Here is an 18,687-nt window from a genome sequence, read left to right as displayed (position 1 = left end):
TTCTCTCTCTAAAGAGCTCCTAAGTCTAGAAGGAGATATGTAAATCAAACAGATACAACATATGCATCATAATTGCTCAGGACGCTGCCAGGGCCAGGGGATGGGGTAGAGAGACTAGTGGCTTTCCCTGGAAAGGGATATCAAGGAGGGCTCCCGAGAAGAGGTGCCAATTGAGTTCATTTTGAAAAAAGAACGGAGAAATTAGGTAGAGAGACAGTGGGAAGGGCATTCCAGGCGGATGGAGCTGCTTTAAGCAAGAGCTATAGGTAGGGGGAGTCTCCATCTTTCAGAAGGGTCTGCTGGCAGGTGGAGGCGTTGTCCAGGCTATGGTAAGGCTGAGCCACAAGTGCATGGAGATAGCATCTGTGTATTTATAGACTCTACTAAATGCCTTTCCCAGACAACAATAGAGTAGCTGCTGGCAGATGACATGAATGAGGCAAGGGAGAAGAGCGTCAGCAGAGGTATGTAGTTTTGAGAGCTCCAGCATCTCTGTTCTGGAAAACTAGTCAAACTGATTTCACACAATTTCTAACCTGAACAAAGATCAGTAGAAGTTTCTATGGTGTGCAGGCAAACTGCTTTCTTTTGAAAAAGACTGAATTGTTTGGGGCGCCTGGGTGGCTTAGTTCAGCATCTGACTTCTACTCAGCCCACGATCTCCTGGTTTGTGGGTTCGAGCCCCGTGTCGAGCTCTGTGCTGACAGCTCAGAGCCTGGAGCCTGCTTCGGATTCTGTGTGTGCGTGTCTCTCTCTCTCTGCCCCTCCTCCACTCGTGCTCTGTTGCTGTCTCTCAAAAATAAATAAACGTTAAAAATTTATTTAAAAAAGATTGAATTGTTTTACTATTATTACTATGACAATGACTACTATTACTGTATATTTACTATTGCTATTAGCATAACTATTAAGTAAATACTGCTGTGCTATTTTCATTTACTAATGTCATAGTAACATTTGTTTCTTCATGAACTACTTCCCAATCTCAGGACACATTTTGTATTTGCTGTACCTCAATTTGTTTCTGTTGTTCTGTCTTCTAGAAGTGACTTCCCATCATGCCTTAAAAAAACTATAGACCGGTGGTGTGTAAAAAATCTTTAAGAGAGGCATCTTTGACCCAGCAATTAACTCTGAGGGACTTCTTCTAAGGAAAGATAAAGCTCTTTGCAAAAATTTAGCATCTTGTTTTAATTGCTAGATTATAGAGTTGCTAGGTTGGGAGAGCAAAAATTTAACGACTTCTTTATTAAACAAAATTATGTAATACAATGTAGCCCTTACAATGATGCTGTGGAAATGTATTTGTTAACAGGAAGAAAGATATACATACTTGAATGTTAAGAAAGCACATTCCAGGGGCGCCTGGGTGACTTAGGGGGTTAGCGGCTGACTCTTGATTTCGGATCAGTTCACGATCTCACATAATCCGACAGTCATGGGATGGAGCCCCCCGTCCGGCTCCACACCGCACATGAAGCCTGCTTAAGATTCTATTTCTCTTCCTCTGCCCTTCCCCACTCCCGTGCACACACACTGTCTCTCTCTCTCTCTTTCAAAATAAATAAATAAACATTAAAAAGAAAGACAGAAAGAGAAAGACAGAAAGACAGAAAGACAGAAAGAAAGAAAGAAAGAAAGAAAGAAAGAGAAAGAAAGAACATTTCAGATGAGAATCTATAGGGTGTATTTTTTTCCCCAGAGGTATTTTGGTAAATCACATTTTTCTAGGAGCTTAACCATTTTTTCCAAGTTTTCAATGTTATTGACATAAATTTGTTCAAAACATCATTATGTTTTCTGTCAGAAGTATCTGTAGTTATGTTTCCCTTTTTATTCCTAATGCTATCTGTGCCTTCTCTCTTAGACATTTCTCATCCTATCAAAAAAAGCTCTTTTTCTTTCTCTCTTTCTTTCTTTCTTTCTTTCATTCCTTCTTTCTTCCTTTCTTTCTTTCTCTTTCTTTCTTTCTCTTCCTTCCATTCATTCATTCATTTTTATATATATTTTTTTTCTATTTCATATCTTTGGGTCTCTTTTCGTGTTATTTTTCTTTTGTCTTAAGATGAATGCTCAGCTCATTAGTTTTTATTCCTTTTTTTTCCTTTTAAAAAACATTTTTTAGGGGCGCTTGGGTGGCGCAGTCGGTTAAGCGTCCGACTTCAGCCAGGTCACGATCTCGCGGTCCGGGACTTCGAGCCCCGCCTCAGGCTCTGGGCTGATGGCTCGGAGCCTGGAGCCTGTTTCCGACTCTGTGTCTCCCTCTCTCTCTGCCCCTCCCCCATTCATGCTCTGTCTCTGTCCCAAAAATAAATAAAACGTTGAAAAAAAAATTAAAAAAAAACAAACATTTTTTAATGTTTATTTATTTTTGAGGGGGTGGGCAGAGAGAAATGAAGACACAAAATCTCAAACAGGCTCAAGGCTCTGACCCGTCAGCACAGAGCCCAACGTGGGGCTTGAACCCATGAACTGTGGGATCATGACCTGAGCTGAAGTTGGACACTTAGATGACTAAGCCACCCAGACACCCCTATTCCTTTTTTTCTTCTAATATGAGCATTTGTGGATATAAATCTCATTAGGTCTGCTTCTGTCTGCTCGATTTACTTGTCTCCTTTTACCATATTTGAGTCCTATCTACAATTTGAACTCTTGTTTCAAAGAAGAAATATTTTCCTAATATTTTATTCCATGGAGAAGTTTCTTTGTATTTTCCTCTGCTTTCTGGAATATTTGTTGTCTTATGTATTCTTTATCAGTTATTTGTGGTGTTTACCCCAGTGCCTTTGGAAAGGTTCCAGGCTGATTTTCTCTGATTGTCTGGAGACCATGCATGGAGGCCAGGCTTTCTGGGACAGCTATCTGATGACAGATAATGGGAAAAGGGACCGGGGAGGTGAACCGGGGAGAGCAGAGAGATGTTGACTTGGAAAGTTTCCCACCAACCCCCTGCTCTGGGTGTAAGCCTCCACATGTGCTCTTGGCTTACAATCAAGCCTGGAAGGCCCTCTGGTCCTTTCACTGATGGAGGCCAGGACGTGCAGGGCTGGCTGCCCCACCCCCATCCCCTACCACTCCAGTAGCAAGGTGGCTTGTCTGTGCATGTCCCCATTCTGTTCCATTTTCTGTCTTTCCAGGATGTCTCTCAGGCCCCGGGTTGCTCTGGAAGCCTGAGGCTTGCAGTTTCAAGGATGTCCGGTTTCCGTCAGCGTGCATGATGTAAATTGGAAGGCTGCATATCGTTAAAGATCCACAGGGCCATGTTTGCTGTCCGATTTCTTTCACAACTGGGTCCAAATTTTGCTTTATTTAGCAGTCATTATTCGTGGACTGTGGTTTTCTGACCGCGTTCCTAGGTCCGCTGAATAGTGATTTTTCATGTCTGCTTAATACCTCCCATACCTACAAAGCCACCTTCCGACTCGAACCTGGTGTCTCTGCCTTCAGTCCTTCACGTCCTCACACATCACGACCACAGTGACATCCTCCTAAAATGGATTCCATTGTGTCGTTTTCCCCTTCCAACACCTTGGTGATGCTGTGTGATCCTTGGCCCGTATTTCAGGCCATCCGTGACATGACCTACATCTACTTTCCCAGCTCACTGTCACCGCAGCCTTCCCTCAACCTGACTTCCATTAGCCATTCCTAAATGCAAGGAACGTTCCCACCTTCAGGACCCACTTATGTGTTCCACACAGTCCCTTTGCCCAATTAGGATAAGCTCCCTGCTTCCGTGTTTCCAAGTCTGTATTTATAGTTGCTTCTGTACACACTTACGTCCCCTCCTGGCCTTCTCTCACTTCAAAGCAGCATCTGTAAGGCCTCCTGGTTCTAGAACACGTGTCTCAGTGACTAGCACATTGGGGCTCACGACATATCCACTAAGAGAAAAGTGGGATGCCACATTTACCACTGGAAATAGTAACTTGGGGATCTGTTTCCTGTGATTCTGAGTACTGTAGGGCACTCTTCTAGGGTCTCACCCAGTCCCCTAACCCTACCTCTATCCTGCCTGCCTGTTAAATTGGAACATAAGATTCCTGCCTTGCGTAGCAAAAGTAAATCACACAACTGTCCCTCCCCATGAATCTTAGATCTGCAATGTGTCTTCTCCTTTTACTACTGACACAACCTAAACTAATACAGTGTTGATCTCAAATTTGTGTTTAAAAAAAACCACAAGGGGCGCCTGGGTGGCTCAGTCAGTTGAGGGTCCCACTCTGGATTTCGACTCAGGTCATGATCCCAGGGCTGTGGAATTCCTCCTTGGGATTCTCTCACTCTCCTCCTCTGCCCCTTCACCCTGGTCTCTCTCTCTCTTTCTTTCTCTCTCCCTCTCTAAAATAAAATTAAAATTGGGGCGCCTGGGTGGCGCAGTCGGTTAAGCGTCCGACCTCAGCCAGGTCACGATCTCGCGGTCCGGGAGTTCGAGCCCCGCGTCGGGCTCTGGGCTGATGGCTCGGAGCCTGGAGCCTGTTTCTGATTCTGTGTCTCCCTCTCTCTCTGCCCCTCCCCCGTTCATGCTCTGTCTCTCTGTGTCCCAAAAATAAATAAAAAACGTTGAAAAAAATTAAAATAAAATTAAAATTAAAAAAACACAAGCCCAAACCAAAAGACAACATATTCCTGTGTGCATGTACAAGGAACTGTCATTAAGAATAGTAGGTATCTTTGTATTTTTGTTTTACCCTTCGTTATCCCCTACACTTACATGTTTCCTAGACTAACCATCTATTTTACACTTTTTAAAATTAGTAATAAATATTTTGAAACCTAGGTCTGAGAATAAACGCAGTTTCTCAGAGTATGTGCAAAATAAATATGCCCAGCAGATGGCGCAAAACCTCAATCCAGAGAGAAAATCTTCAAGAACGCCCTGTGGAGGGCACGTTTCTTACCGGCCAAGCATCAGTAAATGGACGCTGCTCCAGAATTTTCATGCCCACCAAATATCATTTGTTTGACCTCTTCTACAGCCATAGGTGAGTCATGTCAGAGGTAAGCGACGGGCGTCTGAGGAGGGCATGTGTGGGACCTACAGAGGCTGCAGAATAACATGATTTGTCTAGAAGGTTCTTGAGGAGCAAACAAGCTAGATGTCTTTGTGATGTCGTGCCTGGAAAGGGCTTTGGAGATCACGGAGTCCATCAGTTTTCAAACGTCATTTTTTAGATTTTCCTCTAAATCAACCCCAACGCGTGAAACCCACAAAACCAGAGCCATCTCAAGTGAAATGGAGTTTGGGAACAAGAACCCTTTTGGGCTTCCCTTTGCCTGAGTCCTCCCCTGCCCCCCATTGGTGGCCGACATAATCAAGGAATTGGCGGTGCTTAATCAACATCTATAGAATCCATAGCATACTTCCAAGAAACGCTAGAGAAAATCACTAATGCACTTTGCATTACTTTCAAGTTACCAAGGAAAAGGATTGCTCAGAGGAAGAGAGTTTCCAATTTCAAATGGAAAAAAATACATAAAAAGATGAAAATCATTAATTGCTTTCAAAGGAAAAAATCACTAAAGACAGTCAAAATGCACCAATAAATTCAACACTTTTTCACAAATTTGACATCTGCATTTGGAATTCATATGAAATTAAATTTCTGGGATTTTTAACTTTGGAGTCACTTAGAGCCTTTAAAAAATTCTTTTTAACATTTATTTATTTTTGAGAGAGAGAGTGCAAGCAGGGGAGAGGCAGACACAGAATCTGAAGCAGGCTCCAGGCTCCGAGCTGTCAGCACAGAGCCCGACGCGGGGCTCGAACCCACAAGCCGTGAGATCATGACCTGAGCATCATGACCTGAGCCGAAGTCAGACGCTTAACCGACTGAGCCACCCAGGCGCCGCTCACTTAAATCCTTTTTATGGTCATATGTGGTTTATGAAACCTGTAGGAATGGAGTGTTACCACTAAAGCTAGCTTTCAGGAGTAACATAAGCATATCTGTGAGTCACATTTACATGAATAAAGTTTATTTCTATCAATAAAGTATCCTTAGGCTATACTTTCTGTATAATCCATAGGTTTTAAATGTAATTGTGAACCATAGAAATTAATGATTTGACAACGTGAAGCTAGTTATTTTAGAACTTTGGCCATTCCCTAAAAATCTATGTAAATAGTGTTTGCAAAGTAGATCCAATAACCTCTTTAAATGCATTTACCTAAAGTTTCTTTTCAATACAGGTCCAAATCTAAAGTTCTTATACAAATCATTCTTAGAAAGTTTTCTTTTGTTCTGAAGGCTGTGCCTGCATGAAGCATTGCCTGTTTTTCCAAGAGCTGCTTACTTGAGGGGCAGCTGGATGCCTCGGTTAAGCATCTGACTCCTGGTTTCAGCTCGGGTCATGCATGATCTTGCTGTTGGTAAGTTCGAGCCCCGCGTCGGCTCTGCGCTGACAGCTCAGAGCCTGGAGCCTGCTTGGGATTCTCTGTCTCCCTCTCTCTCTCTCTCTCTCTGCCCCTCCCCCACTGTGCTGTCTGTGTCTCTCTCAAAATAAATAAATAAACTTAAAAAAAAAAAAAAGCTTGCCCATTCTCTAGTTCTGGCCCATAGTAAGTGTGTGTGGATTAACAGCTTTCCTATAAGAGCATCTTCACCGTGTCCTGAACTGATAGGTAAAAGAAAATGCCACAGTAAATGAGGTTTGGCAGTACACAGCGTGTGTGTTAAATTCTGGCTTCTGCGTCTGTTGCCCCGTGTGTTGAAATCGGAACAATTACACTGACCTGAGTTGGTTAGGAGGCCACCGTCTCTCAGTCCCAAATCCACCTTGTTCTCTGCTGTAGCGAGGGCAGGACCCGGCTCTGCAAACTGAAATCTGGGCTGTGCCAGCTCTGCCAGCAGGGGGCGCTGAGGCTCACGGAAAAGCTGGGGTGGGCGAAGGGGCTTGCTCCTTCCTCTTTGCTTCCCGCTCTGCCATCATCACCCCAGCAATGACCCTTCCTCCTGAGGGTGGTTGTTGGATTCCAGTTCCTGGGATATTCCCCGTGGTCTCCGAGACCGAGCCTGGTGTGTCGCCTCAGAGTGCCAGGGGCCCCGTCCTCAAGGTCTGGGTCCCCGCCCTGCCCGCCCTTTCTCTGAGCTTCTGAGGCAGCAGCACCTGCCTCTAGGTTCTGCATAAGCTCATCTCTTCCCCTTGTTACTCCTGCCCGGGAGGTGCTAGCAGGTTTTTTTCACCCCCCCTTGAGGTTATCTCATTGTTACTCTTTTAACCCTTCAGTTCCTTATATACTATTTATTGATTTACTATTTTATTTTTAAAGATTTATTTTTGAGAGAGAGTGAACATGCATGCACCAGTGGGGGAGGGGACAGGATCTGAAGCCGGCTCTGCGCTGTCAACAGACAGCCCCACGTGGGGCTCGAACTCACGAACCTTGAGATCATGACCTGAGTTGAAGTCAAACGCCCGACCGACTGGGCCACCCAGATGCACCAGTTTATTTTTTATTTTAGGGAGAGGGACAGCATGAGAAGGGGAGAGGGGCATGGGGAGAGAGAGAGAGAATCTTAACAATCTCTTAAGAAATTCTCTTCGGAGGGGCAGCTGGGTGGCTGAGTCGGTTAAGGGTCCCACTTCTGCTCAGGTCATGATCTCTCGGTTCATGGGTTCAAATCCCACGATGGGCTCGGTGCTGACAGCTCAGAGCCTGGAGCCTGCTTGGGATTCTGTGTCTCCCTCTCTCTGCCCCTCCCCCACTCACCCCTCTGTCTTTCAAAAATGAATAAACGTTAAAAAAAAATGAAGAAAAAGAGAAAGAGAGAAATTCTCTTCAGAGAACAGATCCCATGACTCTGGGGCCATGACCTGAGCCAAAATCAAAAGTGAGACACTCACCAACTGAGCCCCGCAGGCTCCTCTATACCATTTTTTTTTTTTTGTTATGGTAAGTTCTCTCAGTCCAAAAAAAGCAGATCTGGTTTCTGTTTTCCTGACTGAGGCCTGAGGGAGGGCAGCAGACTCCCAGAAAATAGACTCTCAAGGTGGGATTCTGATCACGCCCCTGGCCTTGGACACAGCACTCACACCGCCCATCGATCAGGTTAATTACAAGGGGGTACTTAGCGAACAAGCACCTTCAAGGCCTCAGCGGCTGCTGTTTAGCCACTGTCACCGGGAGGAGGTGGGACAACATGGCCATTTGTGAGTGTGCTGGGCACTTACAGGAAGCAAATGACCAGCTCAAGTCCTAGTCATTGAACCAGAGATCTTCAAAGGGAGTTCTAGAATAAGCTCTTTTTTTTTTTTTAATTAAAAAAATTTTTAAGTGTTTTTATTTTTTAATTTTTTAACGTTCACTCATTTTTGAGAGAGAGAGAAAACCAGAGCATGAATGGGGAAGGGGCAGAGAGAGGGAGACACAGAATCTGAAGCAGGCTACAGGCTCTGAGCTGTCAGCACGGAGCCCGACTCGGGGCTCAAACTCACAGACCGTGAGATCATGACCTGAACCGAAGTCGGATGCTTAACCGCCTGAGCCACCCAGGCGCCCCACTCTGTACCTATTTATAAAAAGAGTGTATTTTCTGTAAAATCAGGGGGTGTGTTGGTGCGGGGGCAGGGAGAACACCAACCTTATGGAAGAAATCTGTCCCCTCCCCCCGCCTAGCTTTCACAGAAGCTCCTAAGACTGAAGCCACCATCTGGCACTGGTGATTCGGAAGGCCTTCTGCTCACTGTTGAAGTCCAAGAAACGCCTTCTGAAAGAAACCATACCTATCCTCTGTCACGGGGCATTCTTAGGACAATCTCCTAAATGAGGCCTCAGACCGACGGCCTCACTAAGGCCTGGTTCGCATGAATTGGTGAAATTATCAGACTGTGTTGATCCCATGTAAGAGATGCTAGTGTTGAGGGGCCATTCTTTTTTTTTTTTTTTTGTAATGTTTATTTTTGAGGGGGGGGGAGGACAAAGAGAGGAGGGGACAGAGGATCTGAAGCAGGTTCCATGCTGACAGCACCTAGCCCGATGCGGGGCTCAATGAACCGTGAGATCATGACCTGAGCCAAAGTCAGATGCTTAACCAACTGAATGACCCAGGCACCCCTTGAATAACACTTTTTCAGAAAGAGGGAGGGGGAGAGAGACAGAGAGAAGGAGAGAGAGAGAGAGAGAGAGAGAGAGAGAAATGAATCCAAGCAGGCTCCATGCTCATCACCGAGCCCGACACAGGGCTTGATCCCAAGACCCTGGAATCATACTGACCTGAAACTAAGAGTCAGACACCCAACCAACTGAGTCACACTGGTGCCCAATAATTTTTTAAGCTTTTAGTCCCTCTAGGACTAAAATTTCCTCTAGGAAAATATTGGCTGAAACAAGACATTAGGTTTCTTGGGACAACTTAAGTTTTTACTTTGTGTTAACTGAAATGTTTAACAGATAAACTTGAGGACTGTGAGTGGCTGTTACCACGCCTGAAAGAAAAAAATGGTTTGAAAGAAAAATATATTACAGTTTTACTAAAAAATAACATTTATTTTTAAATTTATTTAATCACACATTTATAGAAAAATTGGAATTACAATACAAAAATATTTTTTCCTGAATCATTAAGAGTGAGTTGTCACCAGATGCCCCATTCACCCCTTGATGTGTACTTCCTACAACCAGGGATATTTTCTACCTAATACAACACACCTGTCAGAGTCAGAAAATTAATGTCGATACATTTCTAGTATCTAATCCTCAGACTCCATTCGAATATTTCCAGTTGTCCCAGTAATGTTCTTCATAGCAAAAGGATCCAGTTCAGAATCACATTACACTTTGTTGCCATGTATCTTTAATTCCCTTCAGTCTAAGATGGTCCTCTATCCTCTATCTTTCCTTTACTTCTGTGACCTTGAGGCTTTTGAAGACTGCTTTCTGGCATGTACCTTAATTTGGGTTTGTCCGATGTTTCCTCATGGTTAGATTCATGTCATGGAGGTTTGTCAAGGATATAACAAAAGTGTCATCTCGCCTTTTTAAACGGAGCAATTTTTTTTTTAAATTAATTCCACTGGGATGATGTTCACATTCACGGGTGGAGTGAGGGGATGTCTGCCAGGTGACAATTGTAAATTACTCACTTTCCCTTTGTAATTTATTCGTGTTTTATGGTAAGTCGCCTTGAAATTGTGTATATATCCTTTTCCTCATCAACATTTCAATTGTTCATTAGACAGAAAACTATAGATTCATGAGTCCCTATTTGATTACTTGCTGTCTTTATTATGATGCTCAAATTTTCCCAGATTGGACTAAAAGGGGGGTGCTTCAAGCTGGCTTAAGTATCAATGTTCCCATCATTCTTTGAACACTTCCTTGTCTTTCGGTACAAAAAGACATTCCGTCTCGAATTGTCCCTTTCCCATGAAAGCCCTGAAATCAGCCATTTCTCTGAGGAGCCCTGGTTTGCATAGTAGACCATGGTGTTTAGAAGCCAAGATCTGGGCACTAGCTGTGTTCATTGTTGGTAGGGTGTGGCTGCTCCCAGGCCCTCTCTGCTGAGAAGGTAGGATTGATGTTGACATGTATATCTGTATCCGTATCTGTATACGTATCTGCACCTACACATCTGTCCGTCTACAGAAGGGACAAGATGCGTCTACATACATTTACATGTCTATGCAGGACTCTATTCATATACTGAAAACTGTGAGGACTGTTCACATCCATACCTCCGACTCCAATCCAACGACAAAAGGTCCCTTCTAGGTTTCCCTTTTTGAATGTTTGCTATGCTCTTCTCCAACAGTGAGAAACCTGGGTCCTATTATCATTTATGTATCTTTGGATATGATTCACTCATCTGTGGTCACCAAGCTCCCATCACTGTCCTCCCCCCACCCCACGTGATGCCCTCCTCACCATCCTCAGGCTCCCTTACCTCATGCTGGGTCACTGCCCTGGCTCTGAAAGTCCCCTTTACCCCACTAGGGCTTGGACTCCCCATTCTCACCCTGTTTGGGCTCCAACTGCCCATGCTAGGTGGACCCCTGCTAGATGTCCACCTTACCCTGTTTGGCTCTGACTCTCCATGTTGTAAGCCCCCTCCCTGCCCGTGTGCATGTCCCACTCACCTTCCTGGGCTCTGCCATCCTGTACCAAGCTGTTCCCCACTGTACAGACTCCCCCATCGCCCACCCAAACTCCCCCACCCACTCCGGGTCATGGGTCTCCCCGGCCCCACCCCTGACTCCCCTCATAAGAGGCCTGCCTTGCTCTGCCTCACCTTAAGGACCAACCTGTTTATAAAGGAGGAGAAGAGGAAAAGTCCACATGACTCTTAGATATGTGTGTTGTAAGGAATATCTTTGCTGAATGTTGTTGGATTCCAGAGAAGAGCGAGCCAAAAGCAATATTTACATGGTCTCGAATGCTGATTCCTGCTCCTCCGCGTGAGGGAGGCAGTTCTATTTACTGTGAACCCCATTAAGGCTTTGCTCTGGCCATGTTAATCCTGCTAGAGTTTGGATGGAAAAAAGATAGCATTTGTTGAAGCAAACAGAAAGAGCAATCGAGCAGGCTTCCCTTTTAAAGCTCATCTCAGGGAGCCTGGGTGGCTCAGTTGGTTAAGCCTCTGACTTTGGCTCAGGTCATGATCTTGCAGTTTGTGAATTCGAGCCACGCATCCGGCTCTGTGCTGACAGCTCAGAGCCAGGAGCCTGCTTCAGATTCTGTGTCTGCCTCTCTCTGCTCCTCCCCTGCTCACGCTCTGTCTCTCTCTCTCAAAAATAAACAAACACTAAAAAAATTAAAAACAAAATGAAGCTCGTTTCTCTCCTTCATTCATTCCTCAGAATAAACTGCAGTGCAGCTTGATCCCAGAGCTCTAAATTACAGACGATCTCCAGTCCTCAAGACCAAGGCATCTGTTCTTTCCTTTAAAGTCAGTGATGGGAAGTCACTGAGTGGGTTGATCAGAAAGAAGCAGAAGATTGTAAGGAAAACTTTTCATTTCTAGTTACCAAATGGAAAACAGTCACGACCACATTGTACACCTTATAAACTTTTTTTTTTTTTTTATAAGGTGAACAGTACAAACTGGGTAAACTGGATGGCTTGGAGAAGTGGTTTTATAGGTGGGGCACTAATAGGTAAGCTGGGTTATTGGTGAATGGAGTATTTATGCCCTTTACACAAATCTACATCAGTATCCCTCCCTGACTTCTTGCTATCTCAGTAGTGGCTCAATAATTACTTCACTTTATACCGAGGGTAAGTACAATATAATAAAATGCAATGCCTATCTGGAATAACTGTCTTCATCCAGGTAAGACAAATGTATATTACTCAGAATTCTTTTTCATATTCAGAGGAAGGACTATTAACCAATCAGGTGGGCATTTGATACGCTCTTTAAAAAAAAAAATTTTAGTGTTTATTTATTTTTGAGAGAAACAGAGTGTGAGCAGGGGAGGGGCAGAGACAGAGGGAGACACAGAATCTGAAGTAGGCTCCAAGCTCTGAGCTGTCAGCACAGACCCTGATGCGGGGCTCAAACCCACAAACCGTGAGTGAGATCATGACCTGAGCCGAAGTCGGACACTTAACCAACTGAGCCACCCAGGTGCCCCATAAGCTCTATAAGTGCTTTTTATTTACTACAGAAGCTAAGATGTAACTGGATTTTGATTTTCAACAGATAGCTGGAGAGTGGCACTTGGGCACTCCTCTGGTGGGATCAGGCAGTCCTCGGCAGTGTCACCCGCACCTGGTGACCAGTGTCAGAGCCTCCCAGCACACTTGGATGGAGAGCACAGCGGGGTAGCAAGACCAAGGTCGCAGGAGGGGCAGACAGCCAGGCAGAAGGCAGGCAGAGGTTGCTGGAAAGGGAGAAGGGAGCCCAAGAGGGATGAGGAGGGAGAGGAAGAGGAGGAAGAGGAACGTGGAAGAAAAGACACAGGTGACATCGTTATTGGAAATGGGGACTGTCATCAGAAGAATTATAGGAAATAGAGAACGGATGGTCTAGAAAATACCGGGAGAAATCTCACACATAATGACTTGGATGCACGGTGATATTCTATTGCTTACATTTAAAATTTCTTTTTAATTTTTTTTCATGTTTATTTTTGAGAGAGAGAGACAGAGCATGAGTGGAGAAGGGGCAGAGAGAGGGGGAGACACCGGATCTGAAGCAGGCTCCAGGCTCTGAGCTGTCAGCACAGAGCCCAACACACGGCTCGAAATCAGGAACCGTGAGATCACGACCCGAGGCAAAGTCGGACACTTAACCAACTGAGCCACCCAGGCGCCCCCGTTTTAAATGTGTAAATTTGGAGAAGAAGACTCTGACCTATGACCCATGGTCAAGTCTGGGGGTGGGTGGTGCTTTGGTTGCTTTTCATGGCCACATCCACTCACTCAGGAGCCTCTTTGTGTGAGACAAATACAAAACCAAACTTTGGTTCTGCTTCTTCACTTGCGACTACATCGACTTACTCCAGCAAGAGGGAAAAACGTGAGATCACGTTGCCTTGAGTTTATACAACATCTTTAAGGCATTTAACTGGCATATTTCGTAATGTTTACATCACTCTGAGGTAGATCAGAGATCTGTGGTTTTACCCCCATTCAACAAAAACAAAATCAGCGTGAAAACACAGAATTAAATCACACAAAGTCTAGAGCAGGATGCCTTGCTTTAGCGGTCCCGATTTAATCCTGTGTAACGAAACTAAGCTAATTCCATACGTCGTAACTGATGAACGCCTTTAAAGTTCTCCAAACTACAAGCAGGTTCGATTTGGCCAGATGAAACCGTGTTTCAAACTTGGTCCCCTGAGGGCTTGGCTATAAAGATTATGCTCTGGTTAGCATGTTGGCCTTTTAGCTCTATTTCTCTGTATTTGGCCACTTCCCTGGGGCTGAAGATCTGCCCCTAATTGCTACTGTCTGTTGACAGCATTATTTTTGCACAGAGACTTTGGCCAAATGAGCGTCTGGCCCACAGGTGGGTACACAGTCTCCAGCTTCAGAGCAAAGCCTTCCTCTCATTCCGGCCTCCACAACAGCAATCCCAAGGGCACTTTGTGGATCCTTCGATCCTGGCTCTTTTCGTGACACAATAAAGGCTCGGTAGCCTGTCAGCTGTGACACAGGCAACGGGCACTGTGGGGAGAGAGAAGCGGGCAGACACATCGCTTGCCTTTAGGGCACTTAACATGGCTCATAAAATGACCTATTTCTTCTTTTTAAAATTTGCTTTCCTTGGCTTTTCTGTGTGCTAGGGACTATCAGTTTTTCTGGTTTCTGTTCCTTTACACTGCTGTGTTATTTGCTCATTACACTTTTAAATACTGCACTAAATAAACCCCAGAGTATTGCAAATCCGTATTTCCCTCAGAAAAGAATGTGCGCTTTTGGCCAAGGATTTAACATCCCACTGACTTTCACAACAGAACAACCAAGACTCTTCTAAGGTGAATTTGTTTTCACAAGGCAGTTAAAGTAAATTCTGTGGTTTTGTAGCCCAACATGAAATCTCCCCCCGGAACGGAGCAGCACTGGCAAAACCCTCAGCCATCACTGAGCCTGAGGGCCGAACGTGACAATATGGGAAGGACGGGAAGGACTCCCAGGAGCAAATGTGATGGACACACGAATGACAGAACATGAGGTTTTCCAGACTCACAAAGTATTGGAGGGCAAAACTCTGCACAAAGTACATTATGACGGGCCTGAGGGGTGCCGGAAGTGGCCGCCGCTCAGTTACGTGTTTTTCCGTAGCCACGCTGTCATCCTGGCATTGCGCTTTTTGTTTTCCAGATTTTTGTTCTTTATTGTCTGTAATTTGGCACGAACTGTGAGCTTCTGGTGCTCTTCCAACATGTTGCCGAAAAACTGCTGCAGCTTGAAGGACAAAGGGAAGGCCGGTCAGTGCAAACTCAGGTCTCGTTTAGCTAGAAGAAGGCCAAGTTCACGCTCAGTAACAACAGGCTTGCAAATGGCCCGTGTGGGCAGGGGCGGGTGGGAAGGCCGGCCTCTAGATGGTGTGCTCCTGGGGAGACCGCACACCTACCCTGAAGAATCAGGTGCGGATTCCATCTGTGGAAGGGGAACTTCGTCTATTTTGTTCACTGCTCTATTCCCCTGAGGGCACACAGTAGGTGCTTGATAATGACCTACTGAATGCATATCGGGGATTATACAAGATGTGTGGGCAGAGATACAGTGAGATCTTCTCTTATCTCAAAAGAAACTTTGCAACTCCTCAAGCTCAAAGCTGGCACCTAACATCTGTGCCTTTACAAGTGTATCCTTTATTTAAGAATACTGAGATGGTGGCAGGGGTGGGGGGGCCTGGGTGGCTCAGTAGGCTAGGCGTCCAACTTCAGCTCAGGTCATGATTTCATGGTTCCTGAATTTGAGTCCCACATCAGGCTCTAGGCAGACAGCTTAGAGCCTGGAGCCTGCTTTGGATTCTGTCTCTCTCTCTCTCTCTCTCTCTCTCTCTCTCTCTCTCTGCCCCTCCCTACTCACCCTCTGTCTGTTTCTCAAAAATAAACAAATACTTAAAAAAAACTTTTTAAGTTATTTTAAAAAAGAATATTGAAATGGGCCACCTGGGTGGTTCAGTTGGTTGAGCGTCCAACTTTGGCTCAGGTCATGATCCCACAGTTTGTGAGTTCGAGTGCCACATCAGCCTCATTGCTGTCAGCACAGAGCCTGCTTCAAATCCTCTGTCCCCCTATCTCTATCCTTCCCCCGCTTGCACTGTCTCTCAAAAATAAACAAACATTGAAAAAAATATATTGAGATAGAAGCTTTGTCCACTGGCTAGATTCCTTCACTGGGTCAGCTGGGGCATTTATTTATGGGAACATCTACCTCAATATTCTGCATCAGCCACACCCCAATGAACTAATAAGTTATATTCCAAAAGTCTATTTCTGTGTCACTGGATTAGAATTTAGAACATCCCAGATGACTGTGTACCCATCCCCCGCTCACAAAATGTCACTTAAACACCAATGTACTTGAAATTGAGCAGAAATAGGCCACCAAGCCTAATTACAATGTCAAAGAAAAGTCAGTTTGGAGGAAAGAGCAGGTGAAGGAACCGGGAACAGACCTCCCGGCCTCTCCCACACCTGCCTGCTGTGGGAGCGACAGTCCACAGCCCCGATGCACCTGTAGTGCGTGGGGGGAGGGGAGGGTAGAGGGGTCTGTGGGACTGCAGGTGGGCTTCATGTGTGCTGGAGAGCGTGAGGCCAGGCTCTGGCGGGTGCAGTATGAAGCCCTGAGCAAGAAATAGTGGAGAGCGTATAGAACCTGTGCTACGCTAGAGGGAGAAGAGACTCGTGCGGCTTTTCATTTTTATTCTTGTCATTATTCTCCACATGATCCTGTGAACACATAGATTACGGCAGGACCCTTGGAGATGACTACTTTTTGGCAAGGCTATTCGTAGTAGCTAATTTAACTTGCTTTCAAAACTGCAAGAATTGAACCCCTGCGAAACATACTTTTGCATTAATAAAAATCAACTATCAGTGAGTACAGTTTCGGAACTTTGAGGACAGCTAAATTTATACACACTTCATTCATTAAACAACAAAAAATCTTTGCTGGGTTCTGTAGACACAAAGATGAACTGATGCTCTTTAGACGATACCAGCACACTGGGGCTCCTGGGTGGCTCAGCCGGTTGAGTGTCTAACTATGTCTCATGGACAGGGTCCAGCCCCGAGTCGGGCTCTGTGCTGACAGCTCACAGCCTGGAGCCTGCTTCGGATTCTGGGTCTCCCTCTCTGTCTGCCCCTCCCCTGCTTGCGTTTGCACTCTCTCTCTCAAAAATAAATAAACATTAAAAAAAAAAAAAAGGAAGATACTCGCACAAACTCGCCATCCCTGTGGGAGCACTCCTTCCAGCATTTCTGGGTGTGCCCTTCACTCTCTTGTCCAGGGAGTCCCTGGTAAATCACGTCCTGACAGCTCAGTCTCAGGCAGGCCCAAATGCAAACAGAGATCATTCCTTCAGGAATTAGTGGTTCTTCCTCTCTCTTAACAACAACTACACAGCTCACTGCTTCTCTCTCTCTCTTCTCTCTCTCTCTTTTTTTGGCTCACGATCAAACATCAGGCCTTTATGACTTACATGTGTATTGGTGTATTTGCTGGGGCAGAGAGGTTGATTTTTTCTTTCTTCTCGTTTTTTTAACCAGCTCGATGCATGGAGGGGACGGAGCAAGCTCCTAGGCCATCTCCCTGCTCCCCAAATCCATTTAATATATTGCCCTCGGAGAGAGGATGTATCAGTTATAAAACTGGTAAGAACAGACACGACGCTTGATCTGAGCCAAAAGGCCAAGAGGCGATTGAGTTTCCTTTCTTATTTACACAGGCCCCTTCTGTTCTTAGGAATATGGTCCCAGGCCACGGTGTTTAATTTGTACTCAGGCATTAAAAAAAAAAAAAAATTAAGTCTATTGAAATGAAATCAATGGACAATAAATTATACTCGCTAAAGCATACAAATGAGTTGTGATGACTATATACACCCGTGAAACACATAGACACGTTCAAAACACAGTACATTTCCACTACCCACAAATTCCTTCAGGCACTTTGCAACCCTCCCTCTGTCCCAGGCAGCCATTGATCTGCCTTTTATCACTAGAGATTATATTTGCATTTTTTAGAATGTGCATGTGTGTTTTAAACTCAGCACCATCATCTTGAGATCTATCCAGGCCATGACACAAACCTATTCTTTTTTTTTTTTAATTGCAGGGTAGTATTCCCTGGTGTGGATATATTACATTTTCTTCATCAATTCACCTATCGATGGATGTTTGGATGGTTTCCATTTTTCGGCTAACGAGAATGAAGCTGCTGTGAATATTCATGTAGAAGACTGTGTGGATGTAGGCTTTAATGTCTCTTGAGTAAAAAAACCTAAAAGTGGAATTAATAGGTCACTATGTGTCTAGTGACATTTTAAAATACTGCCTTGGGGCGCCTGGGTGAAGCGTCCAACTTCAGCTCAGGTCATGATCCTACGGCTGTGGGTTCAAGCCCAGCGTCGGGCTCTGTGCTGACAGCTCGGAGCCTGGAGCCTGCTTCTATTTCTGTGTCTCCCTCTCTCTCTGCCCCTCCCCTACTCACACACACACACACACACACACACACACACACACACACTCTCTCTCTCTCTCTCTCTCTCAAAAATGAGTAAACATTAAAAATTTTTTTAATAAAATAAAATACTGCCTATTTTCCAAAATAGTTGTACCATGTTCCATTCTCACCAGCAGAAAAAGAGAGTTCTGGTTGCTTCACTTCTCTGTCAGTGTGTGGTATTATAAATCTTTCTAATTTTATCCATGCTACTGGGTGTGTGGAGGTTGTATTTATATATTACCCTTGTTTTACAGTGTGTGTGTGTGTGTGTGTGTGTGTGTGTGTGTGTGTGTGTTATTTGCTTTGGCCCCTTAGTTTACTTTCTGGTTAAAGGATCCCATTTTCTTTCTAGAACTATTCCTCTCCTATCCCAGGGCCTGTGGTTTGAGTGGGGCTGGCTCCAAAGGTGGGCACATGACCCAGGTGAGGCCATTGGAGTATTTCACTGCCCCCCCCCACCCCACTGGACACAGTGATTGGTGCATGTGACCCACGTAGGACCAACCAGGGTCATTCTATGGGACTGGAACTTGACATTAGGTGAGAAAGGACCTCTT

The 18,687-nt window shown here is 45.0% G+C and overlaps 1 protein-coding gene and 1 non-coding gene across 2 annotated transcripts in view; both read right to left on the bottom strand.

The window, feature by feature from the left end:
• Positions 1-14,481: 14,481 nt before the first annotated feature.
• Positions 14,482-18,687, bottom strand: part of LVRN (laeverin) — a 73,187-nt gene continuing 68,981 nt past the window's right edge. Inside the window, exon 20 of the mRNA XM_047092833.1 lies at positions 14,482-14,857. Within this exon, the coding sequence (XP_046948789.1) occupies positions 14,717-14,857 (141 nt within the window). The 3' untranslated portion in view covers positions 14,482-14,716. The remainder of the gene's footprint in view (positions 14,858-18,687) is intronic.
• Positions 17,134-17,326, bottom strand: LOC124523726 (U2 spliceosomal RNA). The gene has a single exon (XR_006965088.1). It is a non-coding gene; the product is annotated as a U2 spliceosomal RNA (small nuclear RNA).

Source organism: Lynx rufus, unplaced genomic scaffold (assembly GCF_022079265.1).
Source record: "Lynx rufus isolate CCGP_SWC_20201006 ecotype Redwood Valley unplaced genomic scaffold, mLynRuf1.p SCAF_1, whole genome shotgun sequence".
NCBI lineage: Eukaryota > Metazoa > Chordata > Mammalia > Carnivora > Felidae > Lynx > Lynx rufus.
Note: the sequence above shows the minus strand (reverse complement) of the source record. Positions and strands in the feature narration are given on the sequence as shown.